The 26,284-nt window shown below is 42.0% G+C and overlaps 1 protein-coding gene across 7 annotated transcripts in view; it reads right to left on the bottom strand.

Moving 5' to 3' along the window:
- TTC13 (tetratricopeptide repeat domain 13) overlaps nucleotides 1–26,284 on the bottom strand; it is an 84,917-nt gene that overhangs the window by 21,056 nt on the left and 37,577 nt on the right. For 4 of the 7 annotated variants that reach the window (XM_045437384.1, XM_045437385.1, XM_045437386.1 and 1 more), the window contains 9 exons: nucleotides 23,193–23,309; nucleotides 21,782–21,892; nucleotides 16,498–16,580; nucleotides 14,231–14,372; nucleotides 13,564–13,738; nucleotides 11,401–11,557; nucleotides 2,759–2,889; nucleotides 1,622–1,754; nucleotides 697–789 (listed from right to left, as the gene is read on the bottom strand). In XM_045437384.1, coding sequence (XP_045293340.1) covers nucleotides 697–789; nucleotides 1,622–1,754; nucleotides 2,759–2,889; nucleotides 11,401–11,557; nucleotides 13,564–13,738; nucleotides 14,231–14,372; nucleotides 16,498–16,580; nucleotides 21,782–21,892; nucleotides 23,193–23,309 — 1,142 coding nt within the window. Of the gene's footprint in view, nucleotides 1–696; nucleotides 790–1,621; nucleotides 1,755–2,758; nucleotides 2,890–11,400; nucleotides 11,558–13,563; nucleotides 13,739–14,230; nucleotides 14,373–16,497; nucleotides 16,581–21,781; nucleotides 21,893–23,192; nucleotides 23,310–25,968; nucleotides 26,062–26,284 lie in introns of all 7 variants that reach the window. The other 3 variants (XM_045437382.1, XM_045437383.1, XM_045437388.1) reach the window with 1 other exon arrangement.

The raw sequence follows: 26,284 nt of genomic DNA, 5'->3' as shown, positions 1-26,284 counted from the left end.
GAAATAATAAATAAATTTTACTCACATTTCTGTCCCCGCCTCCTAGTTTTCAAACTCTCTCCCAGAACTTCATGTACAGCCGACATACTGATGGACACATCCAACCGGCATGCGCGTGTACAACGTGTTGCACACCCAACCGCTCCCTGGGCATCGCTCCCCAGATTCCCTACAGACATCTCAAACCTCAGGTTCGTAACCGTGCACAGGAAGTCACTCCCGTACCCTGCACTTCCCCCCAGCGCCAGCCCCCAAATGTGGCCATCTCCTTTCTGTCCTATTGTCCCCTGGCCTATTGGAAGGACCACACACCTGAGCCAGAGAGGGGACCGCCTCCCTGTGGGTCCCTACGCTCTCCTCCATTTCCAACCTGGCGCCAGTGCTCCTGATTCTGCACTCTCTCCTCCGTCTCTTCCACTCCCCCTCCCTTGCACACTTGTTCACCTGAATTATCACACAGTCTCTTCCTAAGAGGAGAGGCTGGAGAGGGAACATGGCACGCACTGCATTCTTCCTGCAGCTGGACTCACTCTAAGGAGTGCAGGTGGGACCCTGCAGGTACAGAACTAATCCGTGGGGGCCCTTTTCAAAAAGTCCCCGGGAGAGGATCAAGGGTCGTTCGTCCACGGTCTCCACGACCTGTCTATTTAGAACAAACTCCTGTGCAAACAGGAAAGATGCTCAAAGGGTTCCTACCTGATTAAATTGATGTGGTTGTTAAAACCTCTGCTAAGACTTCGTGCTGGCATCTGATCTAACCACAGCACCGGCTGGTCCGGATCAGCAATCCTGTAAACCAGAGCTTGTTAAAGACGGAGGCCTTATACAACCTAGAAATGTTCAAAAGCATTACCAATGAAACAGGATGAGTCTTTGCAAAGAGTGGGGAGAAAGCAAGTACTCGGCCCATTATCTAAAAGTATGCCACACCAACCTGCTAACTCCAAATAAATGTTCCAATTGGAGCCAGTAGGAAGTCAGTATAGGTTTACTAGAAGAGTAGTATTTTTCTCATGTCAATGAATATCAGTAGCTCCCCCCTAAGCCATAGCTGGTTAGCCAGGCACACACTTCAACTATCAAGGGACCAGTACACTACAGTTCATTCAAAGGTACACCCCAGACAATGCGTTCTTTCCAAGAGACTGCTTTTTCTAAAACACTTCTCTTAAAAGTGTGCTTGGAAGCTTGAGAGCAGTCAGTTCCTGTATTTCGTAAACATCGGCCGAAGGCGTTTCAAAGAATAAGGATGCCAGCAATTTCCGGCAAACTGTAGAGAGGAAAAAGTAACTTACAAGGCATATTGTTAGTACTCAAAACAGAATTCGAAACCCGTCGACTGAGTGGGAGGGGCAGGCTCCCAGTTATGGAATGAATATGTCAGGGGGGTGCAAGGTACAGCGTAAGGACCACAGTCAGTCCTACTGTAACGGTATTGCGTGGGGCAGACGGGAGCTACATCTGTGGTGAACAGCGCAATGTACAGATGTGCCTGGACTCGCGTGACACCTCATGTCGGCTCCACTAGCCAAAGACACCTGTACCCAGAGGAGCCTTCTATTATTTTACAATGAGAACCCTTCTAGTTTATTTCCATTTACACACGAGTTTAATTAGTTACCGTCTCCACTTTACTGCAATGTCAAACATGTCTCTCCACTGCATCAGCCGTGTTTTCCCATTCATGCGAACTTTCGAGTTGGTCCACGTACGCTGTACACCTTGCATGACTTCCAACGCGGCCAAGCCCATGGCTGAAAGAAGCAAGTATTGAGAAAACAAGGCTTTGTGAGTTCACTTCCGAGGGACTGATGTTCGCCTACTCTGCAGAGTCTCAGTGATAACTTGAGTCACCGTATAAAAAAAGAATTGTAGGGCGCCTGGGTGGCTCAGTCGGTTAAGCGTCCGACTTCAGCTCAGGTCACGATCTCGCGGTCCGTGAGTGTGAGCCCCGCGTCGGGCTCTGGGCTGATGGCTCGGAGCCTGGAGCCTGCTTGATTCTATGTCTCCCTCTCTCTCTGCCCCTCCCCCGTTCATGCTCTGTCTCTCTCTGTCTCAAAAATAAACTTAAAAAAAAAAAAAAAAGAATTGTACGTATTGGTAATTTAACAAGACCAGAGATACGCTACAATCGTGTCAGTCTTCATAAAACTAACATCTATCAGAGGAAATTAGAGGCACCCCCCCGAAGCTGTCTCCTCCCAGCTCTGCCTCCTAAAGAACTGGAGATTCAGGGGCGCCTGGGTGGCGCAGTCGGTTAAGCGTCCGACTTCAGCCAGGTCACGATCTCGCGGTCCGTGAGTTCGAGCCCCACGTCGGGCTCTGGGCTGATGGCTCAGAGCCTGGAGCCTGTTTCCGATTCTGTGTCTCCCTCTCTCTCTGCCCCTCCCCTGTTCATGCTCTGTCTCTCTCTGTCCCAAAAATAAATAAACGTTGGAAAAAAAAAAAAAAAGAACTGAAGATTCAAATTCTCCCTCGCTCCCACACTAAGCAAACCGCTCCCGTGGACGAGCCATCAGATCCACAGCCACAACTGAAGACCCATATTCTACATCAACAGGGTGGTGACAACACCAAGGCCACACGGGAAGCTCTCTTTCAGAATTCAACGTGAATGAATCTCTACAGTTTTGTCCGGATCAAATGGGGATTTATGAGTTGGCACAAATGATTTTTTTTTTTTTTTACGCGCAACATGGTTTGACGATTCTTGCTCTTATGTCAGCAACCTGTCCGTTTTCGGATGGTTTCAGGATACCTCTGTGTATTCTCTTGTTTGGCAGGAAGCCAGGCGTTTCATACTGCATCAGGGATCCCAAACGATCAGCTACACAGATCAGCTCTTGTACCTCTGGCTTATAACCCTCAAAGTTCTGATGTAACACGTCTCTGGAAGGAACACGACATACGCGGTTAGGGACTTTACAACAGACGTCTGCTAATCCAATTTTACCTGAACAGCAGTCATTTCCTCCACTGGAGAACTGATCGAGAAATCTATGACCACAGGATCTTGACCCCAGTGCTTGGCACCCAATCTTACACAAATTAGAAGAATCTTTACGCGTGTATGCGCACAATTATTATCACACGCTTGTGAGTAACACTGGTAACTAGAGTGCAATTCAGAAGGCACTTCTGGCCATTATTTGCTTCATAAACTTCCCCAGGATACATAACCTGCATGGACTGACTTTATCAACAAGCAACCAAATCTCTGCCCTATGTCTCTCCCCCACCCCTGCCCCAGGTTGCATTAGACCAAGTATACCTGGGATGGCCTGGGGCCTATTAATTGTTTGGCTGCCTACCTGCCCGAAGTCTGCGTAACAGAGTTTGCAATCTTAGGTTACAGGTTGTGTAGAGGCCCACAAGACCACCCTTGGGTCCCATAATCCGCTGGGAGGGCTCACAGGACTCCACGGTTGTACTCATGGCTGTGATTTAGCACAGCAGGACACAGGCACAATCCTCAAAGGGGAAAAGCTCAGGGGGCGAAGCGCAGAGGAAACCAGGCGCAAGCTTCCAAGGGTCCTGTCCCAGGGGAGACACTCAGGATTAAACCCCCCTCCCTGCTGTGTGAAATGCTAACCAGGAAGCTCATTAGATGCTCAGTGCCCAGGGTTTTTTATCAGACGTTGATCGTGTAAACAGCCTTTGCCTGGGAATTACTCAAATTCCAAATACCCAGAGGCAAAGCAAGTGTTTAACATAAATCATATTGTTTGTACAAGCAGCTTTGGCACACAGTGAGCCACTCTTATGAGTTCTGGGCATGATGGGAACCCTCCTGAAATCCACGTTCCCAGACGCCACCCAGGGGCCGGCCTTGCAAGCAGACTTTTCCAGGGACAGCAGTGCAGGCCTGCCTAGGTTCGTGCTTTCCTGCACATGGGTAGTTCTCTAAAATGGGGTAGAGAATATATATAACTTTTTTGAGCAATCTCTTCTTTTTATTACTTTTGGTTAGATAATAACTGATATATACAAAAGCATACAACCTCATCACCCATTTTAAGAACTAGAGAGCAATCAGGGCACCTGGGTGGCTCAGTCGGTTAAGCGTCCGACTTGGGCTCTGGTCGTGATCTCACGGCTGTGAGATGAAAACCCACGTCAGGCTCTGCACGGACAGCGCAGAGCCTGCTTGGGATTCTCTCTCTCCCTCTCTGCCCCTCCCCAACTCATGCCCGTTCTTTCTCTCAAAATAAATAAACTTAAAAAAAAAAAAAACCAGATTACAAATGTATGTCTCTAAATAATCTATAGTTTTGCTTACGAACTTTATGGGAAAAATGACACAACACTGCAGTTTACTGGCTTGCTGTTTTTACTCAACACTATATTTTAAGATTAGTCTACACTGTTGTACAGGCTATATGTTGGTAATGTTCTATAATATCCCACTGTGTGGCATATCACTTTTATCCATTCTTCTGCTTATGGATATTTGGGCTGATTTCCAGTTTTCAGTCTGAACAAACACTACCGTCAACAGTCTGGTACAGATCTCCCGTTGGAGATGTTCACAAGTACAAGGTTCTCTAAATACACATAGTGGAAGAATCATAAGACTGTAGGATATACAAATGTTCAGTTTTATAAGATAAGGACAAACTGCTTGCCGAAGTGGTTGTGGCAATTTAAACTCTCACCAGGCATTTATGTTCTCCTTGACCCCCACCCCCCGCCGCCTGGGGTCAATATTACTACTATCAGACTTCATAATATTTGCTCATCTAGTGGGTGAGGAATGTGATCATATGTATTGAGGAACCGCAGCATCTTTTCACATATTTATTTGCCATTCGTGCTTTCCCTTGCTCATGTCTTTTGCACAATTTTTTACTGGTTGTTTGACTTTTACTTTTTAACTGGTGGAAATTTTTCATAAATTCTGGATACTAATTTTGGATAATCAGTTTATAGGTTTCAAGTACCCTTTCATGGTTTGAACTTATCTTTTCATTGTTTATGGTATCTTTTGTTGAACAGCATTTCTTAGGTTCGACATAGTCTAATTTATCAAGTCTTTCTAAGGTCTATGCTTTTGTGCGTTAAGAAATCCTTTTCTACCTTAAAATCATGAAACTATTCACTTCTATTTTCTCTTAAACTTTAAAAAAATTTTACCATTCATATTTAAGATTTTCATCTGTCCAGAACTGGATCGCATCTACACTATCATAAATATCCATTTTATTTTTATCCATATGACAACCTAATTGTAGCACTCCCACATGCTGATGAGTCCCTCTCTGATCTGTGGTCCACCTTTGCCATATATCCAGGCTCTCTAGGGGCGCTTGGGTGGCTCAGTGGGTTAAACGTCCAGGGCCATGGGATCGAACTCCGTGTCAGGCTCCATGCTAGATGTGGAGCTGGCTTAAGATTCTCTTTTTTCCTCTGCCCCTCTCTCCCACTTGTGCTCTAAAATTACAAAAAAAAAAAAAAAAAAAAAAAAAAAAAAAAATCTAGGCTCTCTAGATAAATGCTTCTAAGCTCTCTATCGTACTCCTTTGGTCTACCTGGCCACCCCTGCTCCTGTATCACTCTGTCTTCATTACTATCTTAAGCCTCGCTGTCTGGTAGAGTCAGAGCCCTCCCCTCCAAGCCTAGGCATCATCTTCTTCAGGAGTATCCTGATTACCCTTGGTTCTTTGTTCTTCCATACAATTTATACAATTAGTTTATCAAGTTCCTCAAAAAACTGTTGGGATTTGGAATCACATTTTATTGATTCTAGAATTAATTTGCAGAGAACTGACCCATCGATACTACTGAATTTCTTATTCTTGAACATAGTATTTCTCCTTGTTTTCTCTTAGTAACTTCCAATAAAGTTTTATAATGATTTCCATACAGGTCTTGCATATCATCTGTAGGATACATTCCTAAGTACTCACTGCTATTATAAATGGTATGTTTGTTTGTTGCTAGTATATAGAAATGCAAATTATTTTTATAAGTACATTAATTACAATCAACCACCTTGTGAAATTACCATTTCTTGTAATTCGTTTATGGATATTTTTTTGTAAAAAAATCATACAATCTGCAAATCTATATAAATTTGATTTGTCTTCTGTTATGCATTATCTAAAACCTCTACTTCCCTGCTGAAGAGAAGCAATGATTTTAGACTTTTTGGTCTTGCTCCTGATTTTAATGTGATTATATCTAACACTTTATTAATTAAAATGATGTTTGCTGTAGGTTTATGATAGTTATCACTTATCAGGCTAAGAAAATACAGTAGTGCCCCCCAACCCCATCCGTTGTTTTGCTTTCTGAAGTTTCAGTCACCTGGGATCCTGTGCAGTACAAAAATATTAAATAAAAAATTCTAGAAATAAACAATAAGTTTTAAATGGCATATAGCTTCTATTATGTACCCTATTATAATTGTTCTATTATTAGCTGCTGTTGTTAATCTCTTATTGTGCCTACTTTATTTATCACAGGTCTACATGTACATGAAAAAACATGGTTACAGTTGGCCCAAACAATGTCAGTGTTAGAAGCATGGGCATGACCTCCACTCCCCTGCAGTTGAAAACCCGTGTGTAACTTTTGATTCCCCCAAACTTAACTACTACTAGTCTACTGTTGACTGCCGGCTTACCAATAACAAAAACAGATGCTTAACACATACTCTTTATGTTATATGTGTTCGAGACGGTGTTCTTACAATAAACTGAACTAAAGAAAATCATAGAAAGAAAATATTTACACCATTTATCCAAAAAAATCCAAATAAAAGTGGATCTGTGCAGTCCAAACCCATAAGATGTTCAAAAGTAAACTGTATACATAGGGTTCAGTACTATCCACAGTTTCAGGCGTCCACTGGGGGTCTTGGGACATATCCCCTACACGTAAGAGGGGAGGACTATTGTACTGTGGTTTTCCAGATGAATTTTTTTTTAAGTGTAGATGGTTATTTTTTTTCTTCTACTTGGTTTTCTCTATCTTTTGGCATAATTAATGTGGTTTTTCTCCTCTAATCGATTAACTGGAAATTATATTTATACATCTTCTGAATTAGATCCCCTTTTTATTCCTAGGAAAAACCCAATTTGGCATGATAGTATCTTTCCTATACACAGGTGAGTTTGGTTTACCAGTATTTTGTTTAGGATTCTTACATCCACACTTAAGAGTAAGAATGGCCCCTAATTTTCCTTTCATGTACAATACTTGTCAGATTTGGGATCATTGTTCTATTAGCCTCACAAAATGATTTGGGAATACTAACCTTCTAGTCTCCTAAAAGTTTGATAGAATACTTCTGTGATACCATTTGGGCTTGTGATTTTGGTTTAAGTGGGGATATTTTTAAATACCAATTCAAGGGGCACCTGGGTGGCTCAGTCAGTTAAGCGTCTGACTTCAGCTCAGGTCATGATCTCAGGGTTCATGAGTTCGAGACCCGCAATGGGGAAGGCTCTCTGCTGTCAGCTTGGAGCCCACTTCGGATCCTCTGTCTCCCTCTCTCTCTGCCCCTCCTCAACTTGTGTGTGCACACACTCTCTCTCTCAAAAATAAACAAACATTAAAAAAATTAAATAAAATAAATACCAATTCAATATCTTTAATAATTATAGAACTATTCAGGTTTTTTATTTCTTCTCAAGTCAGTTTGACAAACTGTGACTTTCTAGGAATTAGTCCATTTATTTTTTGTGTTTAAATTTATATGCATGTAAATTTTCATGGCATCCTCAGCATTTTAATATTGGCACATCTGTGGTTATTTTTCTTTTTATAATTTCTAAGTTTGAGCATTTTAGTTATTTTCACTAAAAAAAAAAAATCTGACCAGAAATTTCTATTAGTAAAAAAAGACAAAGTTTTAACTTTGATAAAAGTCTGGTTTACATTTAGTTTTCATTAATTTCCCTCTTCAGCTTTATTTTTCCTTCTGCTTTCTTTGCTGTTTTTCCTACTTCTTAATTTTTATACTTATCTATTAGCTTGTTTTTTCTGGTATCTATTCTATTCTATTCTATTCTATTCTATTCTATTCTATTTTAGAGAGATTCTGTGAGCAGGAGAGGAGTAGAGGGAGAGACAGAGAGAATCTTAAGCAGGCTCCATGATTAGCACGGAGCCCAACATGGGGTTCGACCCCACAACCCCGGGATCATGACCTGAGCCAAAATCAAGAGTCAGACACTCAACGATCGAGCCACCTCGGCTCCCCTTTAGTATAACATCTAAAGATATTAACATTTTATACAATAATGGTCTCACTGCTTCCACAAGGATTGGTATGTGGAGTTTTCATCTTTTTTTGTTTTTAAAGTATATTCAAATTTCCAGTGTGGATTTTATCTTTAATCTATATTTTAATATGTGTGCTTTTAAATTTCCAAATAATGAAGATTTTACCATAGTCTACTGTGGCACCAGTTATTTGAAATGTATTTAAATATGAGTAAGTGGTCAGTCTTTATAAATGACCAAAGTGTACTTGAAAAGACTACTTTGATCAATAGTCTTTGATTATTGGGTACACAGTTCTATAGCAGAATAATAGGCCAAGTCTGTTAATCATGACGTTCAGAAAGTCTAAATCTTTACTAGTTTTGTGTGTGTGTGTAACTGATCAAAAATTAGAATCTCTCATTAGGATACTGAATCTATTAAGTTTAAATTTACATCTTTCCTGGTGATTTGAACCTCTGTCCTTATGTAGTAACAATCTTTGTTCTTAGTAATTAAAACAAATTTTAAATCCATTAATATAAACATACCTACATCAGGAATCTTTTAGTGTTTCCCATGTAGAATTTTTTCCATCCCTTTATTTTCAATCTTTCTGTGTCCTTAGGCATTACATGTCTCTCGTAGAAAGCATTTAACTGGATTTTTAAAACAGTCAGGGGTGCCTGGGTGGCTCAGATGTTAAGCGTCCAACTTGGGCTCAGGTCATGATCTCGCAGTTCATGGGTTTGAGCTCCTCATCGGGCTCTATGCTGACAGCTCAGAGCCTGGAGCCTGCTTCAGATTCTGTGTCTCCCTCTCTCTCGGCCCCTCCCAGACTCACGCTCTGTCTCTCTCTCTCAAAAATAAATTAACATTAAAAAAAAATTCAAATCCAACTATGTCTCTTTTGACATTTAAAAATCCATTTATATTTATTGTCATTATTAATATACCTGGTTTATTTCAACCTATTCTTATTTTTTTCTTTTTATTTGCCCTACTTTTTTATGCTTCCTCTCTTTCCCCTCTTTTCTGGTTGATTGTAGACTTTATTTTTTATTTTTTTACTCGTCCACTGATATAGAAGCTATACACTTTGTTTCTAACTTTTAGTACTCATTCTAGTATTTTAAATATTTATGTATAACTTAAAGCTTCAACATAATATTTAACTCATATTCCCTAGCATACTTAATTCTTATTGTCTCTCAACTTACTTGCTATTGTTCCCAGTATTGTATTTCTATCCATTTTATAAAGCCCCCAAACCAGGCATTATTTTATATAGACAATACTTATTTAGACTTACCAATTTATCATGCTTACCATTTTTCTTTTCTCATTATTCCTTCTTGTATCTCAAATTTTGCCTGTGGCCAACTACCTTTTTCTTTAATTACATTCCTTAAGAGATTTTTAGTGAATGGCAGGTGATGGTTAGTTCAGTTTTTGATTATGGAATATATATTTATTTGGTCTATATTCATAAAAGATAGTTTTGCTGGGTACAGAACTTTAGGTTGAAAGTTATTTTTTTTCTTGCAGCACTTTGAAGATAGTCTATTATCTTCTCACTGCCATTTTGATGTTGAGGGGTTTATAGTCAGTCCAATTATTGACCATAAGTAGGTGATAGGCTTTTTCTGTTTAAAAAATTTTCTCCTTATGTGTTCTCCTATTACTTATGGTGTGTCTGGATATGGATTTCTTGTCATTTATGCAACTTTTTAAAAAAAATGGATTTATATTTCCTTAGTTCTGGGAAATTGTTAGTTATTATTTCTTCAAAAACTGCCTCTCCTCCATTCTCTTCTCCCAAGATTTCAATTAGATATATGCTAGACATTCTTACATCTTCCACATCTTCTATCTCATGTTTTCTAACACCTGGACTCTCTGTGCTACAGTTTAGATTAATTCCTAATGCTCCACCTTCCAATTAAGCAAGTTTCTCTCACCTATGTCTAATTTGCTGTTAAGCTTACATACTGAATTCTTCATTTCAATATTTTCTATTCTTAAAGCTTCCAATTTATTTTTAATCTGCTAGGTCATTTTTGATAATCTCTTATTTCTTGCTCACGTTTCTGATTTCTTCATAATTTCTCTCAACAATTTCATTTGGTGTCAGAGACTGTATTCAACAATTCCAATACTTGAAGCCCTTGAGAGTCTAAGTCTGTTGTTTGTTATTCCTGTTGATTTTGACATATGGTTTTGGTGATCTTGGTTTTTGACTCTCATTCTAATGATCTTAATCTGCGGGAATACTTGGACCCCAAATTGGCACTACTTTCTTTCCACGCAGGTTTGCATTTGCTCTTGTTGAGATCCTGTGAATATGGTCCCCCAATATGGGGCTGCTTTAGCTCCTTGAAAAAGTTTAGCAAGCCTATCTTGCTTAGACCTTAAGGCCTCCCATTGTAGTGGCTGTTACATGCCTTTACCTCCAGGACACTTTTTGCTTTTCAAATGTGCTTATCATTCACCACTCTAGTTTGAATCTGCCACCAACAACGCCCCCCACCCCCCCCCCCCGCTTGTCTTTCTTTTTACAGCGTGAGGGGATCGATCTTTGCAGATTTTTCTTAATTTTTAAGGCATTGCTAGACTCCCAGGAATTAATTTCTGTTCTAATTGTTTTTGTAATGGGATAGCCCTTTAGCCTGTATGTTTTGCCATAATGTAAGCAGTAGTTGACCAGCAGTGTAATTTCAAACTTCTGGCTTTAAGTAATTTGTTTCAAAAGGTCATGATCTCACGGTTCGTGGGTTTGAGCCCCACGTCGGGCTCTCTGCTGACAGCTGGGAGCCTGGAGCCAGCTTCAGATTGTGTCTCCCTCTCTCTCTGCCCCTCCCCTGCTCATGCTCATGCTCATGCTCCATCTCTCTCAAAAATAAAATAAAATAAAAACTAACATGGTAATAATAATGCATATCAAAAACTGCCAGTAAGTACATTTGAAGTTTGAAGATTGCATCAAATTAGCAGGGAAGGCCAGGCTAGCAGGAGAGATGATATCCAAAGGTAAGTTTCAAGGTGCCGTATAAACTAAACTATTTGCAGACATATCAAATCCAAAAATAAATACTTGAGAGACGTGGGTAGAAAGCCATTTACTGAGCAAGAGATATCATGATAAGCTTATAGTTCAGTCTTGAAAAAAGTCATTTTATTTAAAGCACTTACTTTATGTGGGGCTGTAACCCTGGCTGCTCTTCATAATCTTCTATGAGGAAAGGCAGATTTTTAGCCCAGTGGTCTTTAAAGCTTCCAGGCAGATCCACATCAATGTTATATTCCGTAAGGGGAGTATCGAGGTGTGCGTGAAGATACCGAGAATACTCTGCAGGTATGAGACGAGATCTGACACACCCACATCGGACACACGCCCCCAAATATCTCTCCAGAAGTATTTCTTCTTGCTGGCTGTCATACAACTGCTCTGACAAACTGTTAATTCCCAGAATCCTAAAGGGTGGCTCCAAATTTTAGTAAGTCGCTATCATCACATGATACAGGGTAACTCAAGTTACCAGGGTCAAATATAAGCCAGTCAATCAGGGTCCACTTTGGCTAAATTTTAATCATCCTTCCATGGACACCATCAAAGATCTCACTTTTTAGCTGCAGAGTCTGAGAATCCAAGTTCACCGTCGGAGCCTGGTTTTCTGTCAACTGATATAAATCAACTGACCATGTACATGATTTCATCAACTGACTGCTGCTTATCTCTACGGAAGCAGTGCAGAAAAAGACCAGGACATGGAGTGCCCCTCCTTCAGTCTACAGCTCCCACGTTCTACTAACCCAGGAAACAAGAGGAAATTGTAATTTACAGTGACGAGCTATGCTGTCCAGTAGGCAGCCCCCAGCCACCTAGCTAGTGAATACTTAAAATGTGGCCAGTGTAACCGAGAAACTGTATTTTAAATGTTAATTTAATTACTCTAAACCTAAAAACTGATATTTGAGTCAATTATTAGAAAACTTGAGTCTATTTGGAACAACTCACATGTATGAACTTACTTTTCAACTTTAAATTTTACAAAACAGGACTTCAAATTAAGAATTTCCAACAAAAATTCGGGGCGCCTGGGTGGCTCAGCCAGTTAAGCATCAGACTCTCGACTTTGGCTCAGCTCACGATCTCACGGTTTCGTGAGTTCCATCCCAACGTCAAGCTCCATGCTGGCACTGAGGAGCATGCTTGGGATTCTCTCTCTCCCTCTCTCGCTGCCCCTCCCCACACTCTAAAAAACTTAAGAAAAAAAAGTTTTTGACAAAAAAAAAGGTATCTGACAAAAGAACTTCCAATAAAAATTTAACATCCAATGTAAGTATAACGATGTAAGTACAAAGATGTGCTGTAAATATAAAATATACACATTTCAAAAACTTAGTAAAAAAAATAATGTAAAATATCTAATGATACTAACAAATAGTGTTTTCATAATAATTACATGTTGGACTGATATTATGCACACACCACATCAAATAAAATGTATTATAAAATGAATTCCCCCTGTTTATTTTTACTTTTTTTAACGTGACTACTAAAAACTTAAAACTGCAGGGCTCATAAATTTTTACAGTTGGGCAGTAGTGGTATGAGAGGGTTTTTGATGACAAAGGAAAGAGGAAAAAGGGGAGTAAAGATCTGAGCTCTGCACGAACAGCAAAAATGTTATATCGTGATGAGCACTGAAAGTATACAGAATCGTCAAACCATTGCACCGTGTGCCTAGAACAAATATAACACTGTATGTTAAGTATGCTTCAATAAAAAACAAATCCATTTTGGAACAAAACGAAAAAACAACAAAACAAAAATACGGTTATATATGGCAGAGAAAAGGTGAGATTCTGCCAAATCAAAAGATGACATAAAGATTTGCTTTCTTCCTCATCCCAACTGAATATCTCCAAAGTAGGTGAGAATTCTGATATGAAGGAGATACGTCAAAGCTACCAAGTTTACATTTCACAACAAAAACCTCAGAAAATGTTACTTTCCTATTACTCCTATGTCTCCAGACCAGGTGTAATGAGACCCATCCCATACCCAGATGGTTGTCACGTTTAGCTCAAAATAGGTTTCTTTTGACTTGAGTAAAATTTTTTTAACTTTTTTAACATTAAAGAGAAAAAAAAGCCATAGGAAGTGATAGACAAAGTACGCGACTGGTCTCTAGAAGACAGGGGTCTTATCTAGTCCACCCAGGGATGGCCGTGTTCGTGTTACCTAGTGCCTTCGAGACTCAGCTGTCTCATACGACACAAGCGACAAGCAATATGATTTATGTGGCTCTGAGCATCCAAATTCAATGCTTCAGCAATTTTGTGACTTACCTCGGAGATATTTCACTTTCAGATACTCTGGGCTAGCCTTCTGGCCTGGAAGAGGATCATTTAGCATAACTTTAGTTTGTGCTTTTATTCCTTCGTAAAACTGTCCCATCGCAACATGGCTGAGTCCTTTCATATACTGGCACACCTCATTATAGGGTTCTAGCTGCAGACACCGCTGAGGCATGGAGGGAGAAAACGCCCCATTAGTTTCAATACAGTTGCAGATAACTCTTAAGTGCTTTATTCTTCAATCTGGAATTAGAAGGGCTTTCTCTCCAGGCTAAATCAGACCAAATGCATGCTCTGTAAATCAGTCTCTAGGACACAGCAGTGGTTTTTTTCTCTTTCTTTTTGCGGGGGTATAAACATTACCTTGCCCTTCTCTCTAGTCATTTCACTAAATTTTGTTGAAGAATGATCCCAGGGGCGCCTGGGTGGCTCAGTCAGTCGAGTGTCTGACTCTTGATTTGGGCACACATCACGATCCATGCAATTCGTGGGATCGAGCCCTGCATCGGGCTCTGCACCGACAGCGTGGAGCCTGCTTGGGATTCTCTCTCTCCCTCTCCCTCTCTCAAAGTCAATAAACAGTTAAAAAAAAAAAAAGAAAAAGAAAAAAAAAAGGCTCCACGAGCTGTTACAGTGCCTCTCACTTATGGATGCTCACCTTGAAGTTCTTAAGGGCCTCCTGCAGGCTGCCGTGGTGATAGAGCATCATTCCCCGCAGCTGCAGGGTCTGTACGTGATTTTGGTTGAGCAACAGCGCCTTCTGAAAGCTCTCGGTGGCGGCTTCAAAATTGCCCAGTTCTCTAGGTATTTGACAACAGTTATGAGCACAGTGCAGAATGTTTCAATAAACACACAGAACAAGTTAGCCTCAGAATTACAGTCCCATATGAGAATCAGATACCTTGATAGGGATTCCCTTTTCTATTTTACCACTTTACACTTTGACACATCACATCTCACTTACTTTTCCCAAATTTTACTCGACTGCAGGATAACCACAAGGCCCTTGAAATTCTTTGGGGAAAATGAATTTATTGCTTTCCAAAAGCAAGTGCTTATTCAAATCCTTTTCCCCAATTCATGACGAGCTCCAACCCTTAAAAAAACTATGTGTAGATTTTAGTATTTAGATAAAATCATGTTTCTCCTTTGCGGGGGGCGGGGGGGGGGAAGTATGTAGGTTACAATCATACAGAGGTATATCATTCTGAATCAAATTCACAGGCCGAAAATTGTATTTTTCCTGTCACAGAAGTTACTTCCCTTAAAATCCAGTAAATCATTTTGTAATTTAAAACATCAGAAAGAAAGTATATTTTAGGATAGTAATCATTTCAGAGTAGAAATATTATTAGGCTTCTTTTACCTATCAAATTTTTTACAAATAACAAAAACACCTTAAAAACGTGCCATGTGTCTATTTTTTGTAAATAATATTTTTTAAAAATATACTACCCATTTACATTTACATATCACCTTACTAGTTACTCTAGGTGCTTTCAAATCTGTTTTCAGTGTATGTCCCCAACCATTCTGTGGGACAGCAAGGATAAATATCATCATTTAAATGAAAAACGAATGGGGCGCCTGGGTGGCGCAGTCGGTTAAGCGTCCGACTTCAGCCAGGTCACGATCTTGCGGTCCGTGAGTTTGAGCCCGGCGTCGGGCTCTGGGCTGATGGCTCAGAGCCTGGAGCCTGTTTCCGATTCTGTGTCTCCCTCTCTCTCTGCCCCTCCCCCGTTCATGCTCTGTCTCTCTCTGTCCCAAAAAAAATAAATAAACGTTGAAAAAAAAAAAATTAAATGAAAAACGAATGCAAAGACACTTTCTTCAAGTTAGTGGTAAGAGAGCTTCTCCAATGACTGCATCAGATAAAAAAAGCTCTAGAATTCAATCCTTCCTGGGTGGGGTGACTAACAGCTCTGACAGGGATCTCGGTTACTGTCTCTTTCCTAACTTTTACAGAACCTCGTAAGGGAGAACCCTGACGCTCAGGGAAGTTGAGGAGACACAAGTGTGGAATGGACAATCTGGAACCAGAACCAAATCTCTTGACTCCTGAATCCCGAGCCCTTCCGTCAAGCCATGCAATCTCCTTTTCAGGTCAGACTGTAAAGATTTTTGAAAGCCAAAAGTCAAAGTAGCTCTACTGGTCAGGGTAACACCAGGAGTCAGGACGCCAGGGTCAAAGCACAACTTCTCACTCCTGATAGAGATGCACAGTGACTGTATATCATAGTTGATCATATTGATGGTCATCGATATCATCCTACGCAGCATAATTTTCCATCCTTTTAATCAAGGAATCTTCAAACGAATCACAGTGATGTGGGAATTAACCTTATTTATGGTCTAGAAAAGCATCAGTGTCTATGACTCAACCAGCATATAATGCTGCTATTCAAAGCAATAAATTTTGAAGGACGAACATTTTCTAGACCAATATATACAAAGCGAAGTCGTTTTAAAAGATGATATATACGTCATGATACCCTCTGACCCACGGGTCTTTCTATATTCCAGAGAAGCTCTCAACAAGCATATTAATGCCTATGTGATTTAGAAGGACAATCTTTTCTGGTTAAGAAATTCAATTTCTTTTAAAATATCACTATTATGACAGGGTGCCTGCGTGGCTCAGTCAATTGAGCATCCAACTTCAGCTCAGGTCATGATCTTGTGGTTCGTGAGTTCGAGCCCCATGTCAGGCTCTGTACTGACAGCTCGGAGCCTGGAGCCTGCCTGCTTCAGATTCTGTGTCTCCCTCTCTTTATGCTTCTCCCCTGCTCACACCCTGTCTCTCTCTCTCAAGAATAAATAAAGATTAAAAAAATTTTTTTAATAAAATATCACTATTATGTGAGGCTCTCTTGTCTCCCCACTCTACATCCTCCCTCCTACCCTGACTACTGTTCCTTTTCTTACCTATAGGCCTGTCCCAGACTCTTGTACGCATCAATAAAATCAACTTTCTGCTTCAAGGCTTCTTTGAAGGACTCAATAGCTTCCTGAAAAAAGTATATGGGAAATTATGTCATGTGCATGACTATTAAAATTGAGTTTCACTTAAATCACTAATGGACTTAAATATATAATGTACACGGTCTCGGAATGATTTTCCTTTTTTAATATGAGGACTTCACAAAAAGAGGTAGAGAGTCTGACAAACCGAGTCAGGAGGATTTGATTTCAACAGGAAACAAATGCTCTGCTCTGGGCAATAACAGAGCCTTACAAGTTTCTCGCTTTCAGAACGGGGAAACGGCTTCCCTCCATCTACTTCATTAGGTAACGATATCACCTTTGTGTCAATATCATTTCTTTAATCAACAAAGGCCTTGTGGAATAAAAGTAAGCCTACTAGCTGTATACAATTTTAAATGATCATAACTAGCAGCATTTAAACTGAACCAGCGAAAGAGACAAAAAAGGAAGCCCAAAGTGAGATTGTTCATTAAAAAAAGACAAAAAGCACCAAGGCTCCTAGATGGACTATGTGGGAATGATTCCCATGATCTATAGGAAAAAGATACAGTAAAACAAAACAGAGGCCTTGAGGTGGGGGCGTCTGGGGGACCTAGTTTTCTGCCAGCACAACTCCGGGTCTGTGGCTGACGGAGTGAGAAGGTGGCACGGGTGTTACGCTCTAGGGAGCAGCCTGCCGGGAACGCACAGTGCACCTGGCCGCTGTGGAATCCTCTGGAAACTGTTACTACAATGCACCAGTCTGCTTCCCAGTAAACATCCTGGGCTTACACTGTATTCAGTGTGCTCTCCATTATGACTTGATTATTTACTGTGATAAAAAATGATGAAGACATTTCACACATTTTCCCAAGGAAAAGATGTGTCTTACTTAAGTTAATGGCTACAAAGGATCTCTGAAGGCTTTCAAGAGAAAGACTTTAAAACTTCTGTGTATTTCACACCTGATTAGATAATTCATAGCACAAAAACTACTAACATGTCAAATGCCTTGCACATGGTAGGCACTCAATAAATATTTAGTGATTTGGTAGGCACATAATCCTAATTCCTTTCTAAAAAAAATCATTCATTCCCTGCTTCTTGATTTTCTCTGTAGGAGGCAGCAGGGTAGGAGAGGCGGGCTTTCAAACCTTTCTAAGGTGACAATGGGGACAAGAACCTACTCATTAAGGAGTCCCACTGACTGTACTGTTCAGCGGAAGGATGAGAACAGATAAATGTGAACACTTAAATGTGAAAGACTACTCTTCATTAGGCTTCTGGCCCTGGCACAGTCTAGATCTTCTGAGTTTTTTACAACTACATTTTCAATTCAACAAACATGTATTGAGCGCCTACTATGTGCCGGGGGCAGGGTGAGGTACAGGGGACACAAAGCCGAGCAAATCACTCTCTCTGTCCTTGAAGAACTCAGTCTAGTTAGAAAGCCAATTACTTAACCAGGTTATTAGAATATAAACTAAGAGCTACAAGAGAGATACAAGTAAGAGTCTCTGGGAATAAAGAGGAAGGAACACCTAACTGAGCCTGGGACACCGGGACAGGTTTCACCAGGAAGGCAAGTGACAACTGAGCTGGGTCTGGGAGAATGAGAAGGAGGGTGGCAGAGAAAGAGGGCATCTTGGACGGGGTGGTGGGGGTGCGCAGCGGCGGGGGAGGCAGGACGGCAAGAGTGTGGGTGCCTGGGTGGGAGTGGAGGGAAGGAAGAGACAGGGGGCCAGGCCCTGTGGCGAGCCGGGACCAGAGGGGAAGGGCCTCTGGCGTGCTCTGCAGTGGGGGCGTCACCCTGCCAGCAATGAGGACTGGGGGCTGAGTAGGTGTGCGACCTCACAAAACTGACTCTAGAGATGACTGCCACTGGCCACAACAGAGCGGGCGGGCGGGACAGGGGAGGGGACGAAGCCCAGTGAGGAGGTGACTGCAGGAGCCCAGGCAAGAGATAAAGAAAGCTCAAACTGAGACGGTGTCTCTGAGGACAGAAAAGAAGGGTCACACTCAGGAGATATCCTGAAAGGCAAACTAAGAATCCAGTGGCCATGGGTAGGGGGTGGTGAGGGAGAAGGGAGGGCAGGAAGCTTAGGAGCTGAAGAGCCCGGGTGAAAGGCGAGAGCATTAGCCAACGTGAGGAAGTAGGGGGGCCGGCTGCAGGGCAGGGGTGGGAGGAGGTGATGAGTCCAGCTGGGGTGTGGGAAGTCTGGGGTGTTTGTGGACGTCTGGGGGAGATGCCCGGGCGACATCTGCTGCCCACTGCACTTACAGCACGCTGGGACGCCACAGTTCTTCAAAGTCTGATTTCTCTTCAGCTTTTAAGAGTCTTTGGTTTCGGGGTTCCTGTCTAATCACTGCACAGCTCTCTACCTCATTCTGCCAAAGAGGGGACACAGCAGAATCAAGATTTGAAGCCACTCGGAACAAAGAAACTAAGTTCGAAATGCATCAGTCTCCAAGCACACGAACCGGCTCGGAGTTTGTTTGCGCAGCGCGGGCGGGCATCACCCCACCTGGGCCGCCATCTTCCTCCCTCACCAGTGGTGGGTGGCCATCACTCCGGCCTTCCTGCTTCGTTACAACGAAGAGAACAGTTGCAGGGACCTCTCGAAGTGAAGGCCGATAAAAAAAACATGCGCTCGGAGGGTACCATGTTTGAAATATCCTTATGACACAAATACGAGACAAGTTTTTGCCGTGTTTTCCCCAGAGAAATCCAAAATGGCTGACAGATCTACCAAGCTGGACAGCTGCGAAATCTGTCAGGTCATATTGCCTGCAGAATTTCTCATGTATTACCTCATTAAGTAAAGAAGCAAACCACCCCCGTAATTCATTTCTGAATTGCCGCTGACCTGGGCAAGACCAGCTTCAGGATATGAAGACAGCGCCCATTCATGGGTCCATTTAACACGTTGTCTCTACAGTTAACAAGAGACCTAAAGATACCTACACTAAGTTCATTAGTTTAAGGAAGATGTGCCACCGCTAGTTTTCCACGCTGTGTAACTGGGACACCCTCTGCCCCTTCTATATACTTCGTGGGGATGCCGTTGGGACGCGTGAGACAATACGTCAACACTCTGACCTCCTCGGACAGCAGATCCATAAAAATGCAAAGGAAAGGTTCCCATCCATTACACACGTTGATGCTGGGTTTACGAGCACACTGAAGACGAGAAAGCCCCACGTAGTTCCGCGAGGTTGCTACTCGAGGGACAGACTTTGCATCTGGTGTTGTGACCGTGAGGTTTTTTTTTTTAATTTAAGGTAACTGAGAGAAGGTGAGAGGCAGAAGCAAAATAAAACTGGAAAAGCCCATCTGGCAGCTGCTCAAAGCACATTTTGAATAACTGCTCTCGACACCCAGGGCTGCTGGCCTGAGTCCTGGGGGTGGGGAGACGGGAGGTCTGTGAGGACCACCCACCACACCCCGGCAGGAAGGACGGGAGGCGGACGAAAGAAAATCTCCCCGGTTCCCTCTGGTTTGGTAGTTTGTGGATGGGAGTTATTTTCTTAAGGTCTATGACACTTCGATGAAATTAAATGTTCACACGTAACACGATCTATAATAACTAATACCTGATTCGTGCTCATAGCTCTTAAAGTACCTTTCACACACGTTGTTTTATTGAACCCCTTCAAGAGGCAGACGGCAGAATCATCTCTACATGACAGATAAGGGAAGGAGCGGCTGAAAAGGCTTAAGCAGCTTGTCCAGTGGGACAGTTCACAGGGTTCAGAGCGGGAGCTCCAGCCACGGCCTTCCAACTCCAAACCCAATGCTCTGTCCTTGAAATTCATTCAGTCCACTAGTACTTATTGAGCACCTACTATGTGACAGGCACCGCCCATGACGCCGAGGGTTTACAACATGTGGCCTTTTTAAAGGTCAGCTGTGCCTACCCCCCAAGAGCGCGGGCGTGATCCTCGAAACCACTTTCCATAATAAAATGCACGTTCTTTCTGCCAGAGCACTCTTTCCTGCCACGCACTCCTGAGATTCGTCACAGCTTTCAAAGTTAAGGTAAAGAACAACCTTCTCTTTTGCAGGCTCTCTTGACCTGCCAGACAGCATTAAGTGTTTTTCACCTACCCAGGCTGACTCTTAGGCCAGCCTGTCTTCAAACGGACGGCTTGGGTGGGTCCTGCACCAGAGGTCTGACCCTGTGCCGGCTGTGGGCGCCGAGGAGGCCACTGTGAGAGACCAGAGCTCCCCTCCCGACTCCCAGCCAGGTCTCTGCCCCAAGATAAGGCTCTTGCACCATGGGTCCTCAACACGCCCAGAGAGTGCCAGGCCAAGGACAGGAGGCAGGGACAGGCCAGAGGTGACACTGCCTCTCCACACATCAATCGGCTTGGATGACACCTTTTCTATTTCCCTCAACTCCTTCCCCCCAACAGCAATCTCCAGGCGGCAGCAGCAATGTGCTCGTTGTAGTAATGTCTCCAGACCCACTCTTGGAGCCCCCAGGAGTCCGATCAGATCTCCAGTTACCTGTGTCTCCCCGTAGTCCTCTACCCCTAAGACCCCAGCCACTGGGTTGTCAGAACCCACATCCTAAATAGCAGATTGGGTCTCAATGACATCCTTTCCCCCAAAGCTAGATTTTACAGCTCTCTGGGCCTACAAATTAAAATCAAGATGCTCAGCATAGCACTCTAGACACTTCGGGGGCCTCCCCTCGGCCGACCTGACAGCTCAACTCCCTTCCACTCAAACCTACTTGCTACGCCGCAAACTGGCCGTACCTCCTCCATGTTCTATGCCAGCACTCATGCTTTGTAGCTGGCTGCCCCCAATCCACTCCGCCTGCAAGGCCGAGGACAAAGTCCACTTGCTCCCTGGAACCTTCTCTAACCCTGCAATTTAAGTGAATCCTTCCTATCCCTGTTTCCAAAGCACTTTGTTTACACTACTTTTTTTCGTGTATTTACCGTATGATAAATTATACGTCGGAGGTGGGGGGGAGAGGGGAACTTGGTGAACTGTATCCTTCCTAAGTGTAAAGTGCAAAGAATTCTTTCTCCCTATTTATCCTTGTCCCGTCTGCATCAGATAGTAGGAGCTCAGTAAATACACTGACTCAAACTCCCTCCTAAAATAAACCAATTAGGTGGACACGTGAGATGTCATTTGCAAACAGGCCAAGTGGAATCCCATTAAAGTCTTCCCACCCTGGAGAGAAAAGCAGAATCATTATACGGTGCACATATTGTGTAACACTTTCACCTTCAAAAGTCCTCTGTGAAAGAAAGTTAGACCTTTGTATAGCATAGCTATAGGCTGGTTTTTGTTCAGCTCTAGGGACTGCTGAAAATCTTCGTGGGCGGTCGCATAGTCCTACAGAAAGAAGAGCAAGGGAAAAAAAGAGAGTAGCATTCATTAGATATTTAGACATTTCCTACTTTTGATTGGTAGAGGAAAAAAATCCCATTTCATTCTATGCCCTCTTCGGCTTTAAAGGGAACATTTCATGACCATAAATATCAGCTGAATGCTTATCCCATTCGTTGAAACAGTTGGTTTTCTTAAGAAATCGATGGGGAAAATCGATTTAATTTTAAGGTTTAATTTAAATACGCTGTCTCAACTACAAAAAGATTATTTATGGTCTCTCTACCCCTGCCCCTCCCCTGCTCATGCTCTGTCTCTCTCTCTCTCTCTCTCTCTCTCAAAAATAAATAAACACTAAAAAAAAGATTATTTATAAAAACAGTATTAAAGTCATAATCTGGGGGCGCCTGGGTGGCGCAGTCAGTTAAGCGTCCGACTTCAGCCAGGTCACGATCTCGCGGTCCGTGAGTTCGAGCCCCACGTCGGGCTCTGGGCTGATGGCTCAGAGCCTGGAGCCTGTTTCCGATTCTGTGTCTCCCTCTCTCTCTGCCCCTCCCCCGTTCATGCTCTGTCTCTCTCTGTCCCAAAAATAAATAAACGTTGAAAAAAAATAAATAAATAAAGTCATAATCTGTCAGAGAAACTTAACAAATTATTCTCTGGTACTAGCATCTTACTACACTGAACACTTCTAAAATGATTATGCCATAGGTCAACCTTAACGTGTGTTGTGCTGAGATTGTTTTCATACCCATTTTCTCTTGCAATAGAAAATTGTTCCTGAAGTTACGTAAACCCACGCAAATAATGGCGGCAATCAGAGATACCAGTATGATGATAAAAGATAATCTTGCCAGATCTGGGTCACTGCCACCGACAAGCTACGGTCTGAGAAGCCACGTTGGTTCTAGTTATGGCTCTTGCTCCCCGAGGAAATTCCAACTGTGCCTTTCAGTTTCACAGTCACATCCGTAACATGTGCACCTGTTTCCCTGTGCTGACATGTGCAAAAAAGGCTGAAGTACAGTCAATGAACCAAATCTCTTCATTTTCTCTTTCTTTTTCCCCGAGTCTAGAATTAGTCACTGCTGACAGTTCAAGCAAGACAATGTGCTCTTGGTACTTAACATTTCTCCGCTGGGTTCAAGTTCAGCTAAAGAAAGTGCTTTTATGACTGTCTTGTGTCACAAGCGTATTATTATGCAGCCCCGAACCCACATCTATCAAAGAGCAGCTTTCTGAAGTGAACAGAAAAGTGAAGTCTCTATTATCACAAAAGAAACATTTCAAGGCAAAAATAACTCACCTCTGATATGAAGTACAGGGTCCCCCGGTGTCTGTACAGCCGTGCTGAGGGCTGCAGCTGAATAGCTTTGGTGAGATCATTCACTGCTTCATTAATTCGTCCCAGAGGGGACAGAATCTATAAACCCAAACATGTCATTAGCGGAGAAATCTTCCAGTGACAAACCCCCAAACTGCCAATGTTCTTGACTTTTCAATTCCACCTCACCACACCCCACTCACAAGATTACTTTCCCGGCAGCAAGAATCCTTGACCCCACATACTACGCAGTGAGGTTCAAAGTCAACAGGCCGAGGGGCTGCCGATCTTTGTCCCGCAGACGGGGAGGCTGACGAACTAGAACTACAGCAATGGCTTTGTCACGGTTTCATGGTCTGGGTTACAACAGATGTCGCTTTTCTTGAAATGTGACCCTTGTTTTCTCAACCTATCATTATTTTTCAAAACAAAATTTAGCATTTCAAAGTTAAGCTGAAGGATGACTTTGAGCCATTAAGAGCAGAGAAACTGACAGACACAGATTAGAGTCCTTCATGGTCTTTAGCTACGACCTCTGTGGCCCTAAGGGCTGACTGACAATCTAAGACTCCAGGTGTTTTGGGAGTCCCTTTGTGTTAACTCTCAGCTCATCGGTCAAGATCTGCACAGCGGAAGAACAAAGGTCCGCAGGCTTGTTTGGGAAACCCTGGTGATGCAGCAGTCAGCTGTGTGCAGGTGACAATGACAACACAGAGGACAGTTGAGAATGCAAAACTACACCAAGAGGACGTGAGAAAATCCAAAACGGGTTATCAGGACTCATGCAATCAAGCTCAGGCATTTCATCCTGAGCAAATGTCCTGAAATTCGGGTTAATTTTGCTCTTAGAATATAGGTCATTTCCATCAGGTTCTACTACGTGGTTTCCTACTCTGCAGGAACTGAAAACCAGCAAAAGAGAGAGGATTCTGGCAGGCACATCACCAGTGGCGAGAATGGAAGCTCAGAAAAAGGAAAGAAAGAAATTACGGAATATAAACCGGAGAATTCAAAAAGCATAGCAGTCTGGGGTTAGATTTTGGGAGAACATCCCTACCTAGTTCATAACCCCTATGTACATAACTGAATCACCACACCTCAGCACAATAATCAACATTCATGATAATGACCTGAGTAACTAAAAAAGGTAGAATGATGTTCATTAAACACAGACTATCGCAGCAAGGATGAAAGAGAAATCTCATCAAATAATTTCAGACGTATGTAAACGGTAAGCTGTAATTTAGCTAGAAAACCCACTTTGTAGTGATATCGTTGCCCAATGATGCCAGGAAAGAGGAATATCACTATATATATTTAAGATCATTGAAAATTACTTTTTGGATTACCAATATCACTTTTGGGTACACGGCTAGCTTTTGAGTAGATATGAGAAGCTTTTTGAGTAGCTTCTGAGAAACTTCTAAAGCTGCTGAACAAGTCTTCTTTCTATGCACACTTAATGAATTCATGCTTTACCATAACATTTTAACATGATTTCAGAGTAATGGAGGGAAAAAGCATCAGCACCCCTCCCCAGAGCAGATATCACCAAATCTCACCCTAAATACCAACAAGGTTCTCGTGCAGTAACCAACAAATTACAATCCCTTAACCCTTATGGTTACAATCCAAAATAGACAAGAGATAATGAATTATATCATTAACTGAGAAAGAATTTTATTCAGAAACCCAAATTCCCAATAAGACATAAAATTCACTTTGTGAAACTGAACTATAACTTTAGACACTGTAGTTTTGAGAATACAAACATCGCAAATACAGTTGTTAAATTACTAACACATTTAGTGTTTTCTTTGCTTCTAAGTTTTCTCCCCCATAAGAGGAAATAAGTCATTTTTCCTTTAGTTCAACTATAAATCCCATTATGTCAGATGACTAAAAGTTAAGTTTTAGCCAGTGTGAATACATTAACAAATTCTAAAGCATTTGATATGGTTAAATGAGCGGTAAAATGAAATCTGGGTACTTTATAATTATATTATGCAAACGGTAAGAGGAACACGTTTTATTAAAAGGAATGCCTCACCACACGCTCCTTTCTCTGATCTGAATACCCTTTCTCCACCTTGTCCCCCAAGACACGGGCTCTGATTGGCTCTAGCATTATCTGTTCAGTGAGGCCTCGGCAGACACACCCCCACCCTGCCCCTGCCAGCCTCCCCCAAGCTCTGACACACCACGTCTCTCTGTTCCTGGAGAAGCATTTCCTCTTCCCGTCTCCCATCACAAATACTACCTGGTATTTTCACCAAGTTATTTCTGTCTCCACTTCAAGTCCTAAGTTCCTTCAAGGTCTGGTTTTGGTCACCCTTACCTGCTCTATGTCTCTATGTAGATAAGTACATCTCCCAAGAATTATACATAAGTGTATATACACACACACACACGCACGCACGCACTTGTAATGGTTATAAATTTCATTCTGACCATACTGTCATACTGTTTGACTAAAGTATGTCATAGAGTAAACATGAACACTGACAGTAATAGTACAGGTTATAACCACATATTTTAATACTAAATATTACTATTAAATGTTAAATCAGGAGTATCTCTCAGTCAGTCCATAATTTTCTAGTAATTTCAACCACGTTTAAAGGCATAAAGTACCTATGGAGGAAAATGCAATAGATAAGGGAGCTTTAAAATGTGTAAGTCATAAAATAATAGGAAAAAAAAATCTGAGATTCAACTAATCCAATAACGACAGAGGGAAAAAGAAAACCGCACTCACTTCTGCTCGCTGTTCAAATACCTCTGGACGATCTGGTTCCAAGGTAATTACTCGGCTCAATTCGAACAGAGCAAGTTCAGCATTCTTAATGTCCTTGAAAAGGCATTAGCTTAGTATGAGATACACTGTTACTCAAAATCAGGTTCAATAGTTTTTCTGAAAAAACTAAAAATTTAGTAAAGATATAACTACTTACTTAGAAGTAAATATGAACTTAACTTCTAGATAAAAAAGCTGCTGGTTTAAATTCAGTTATGATTATTTAACTCACTCAAGTCTACCTACCCATCAGTAGCCCATTAGACCTGGCTACATA

This window comes from Leopardus geoffroyi, chromosome D2, assembly GCF_018350155.1.
Source record: "Leopardus geoffroyi isolate Oge1 chromosome D2, O.geoffroyi_Oge1_pat1.0, whole genome shotgun sequence".
Taxonomy (NCBI): domain Eukaryota; kingdom Metazoa; phylum Chordata; class Mammalia; order Carnivora; family Felidae; genus Leopardus; species Leopardus geoffroyi.
The sequence above is the reverse complement of the archived record's forward strand: the minus strand, read 5'-3'. Positions and strand labels throughout refer to the sequence as shown.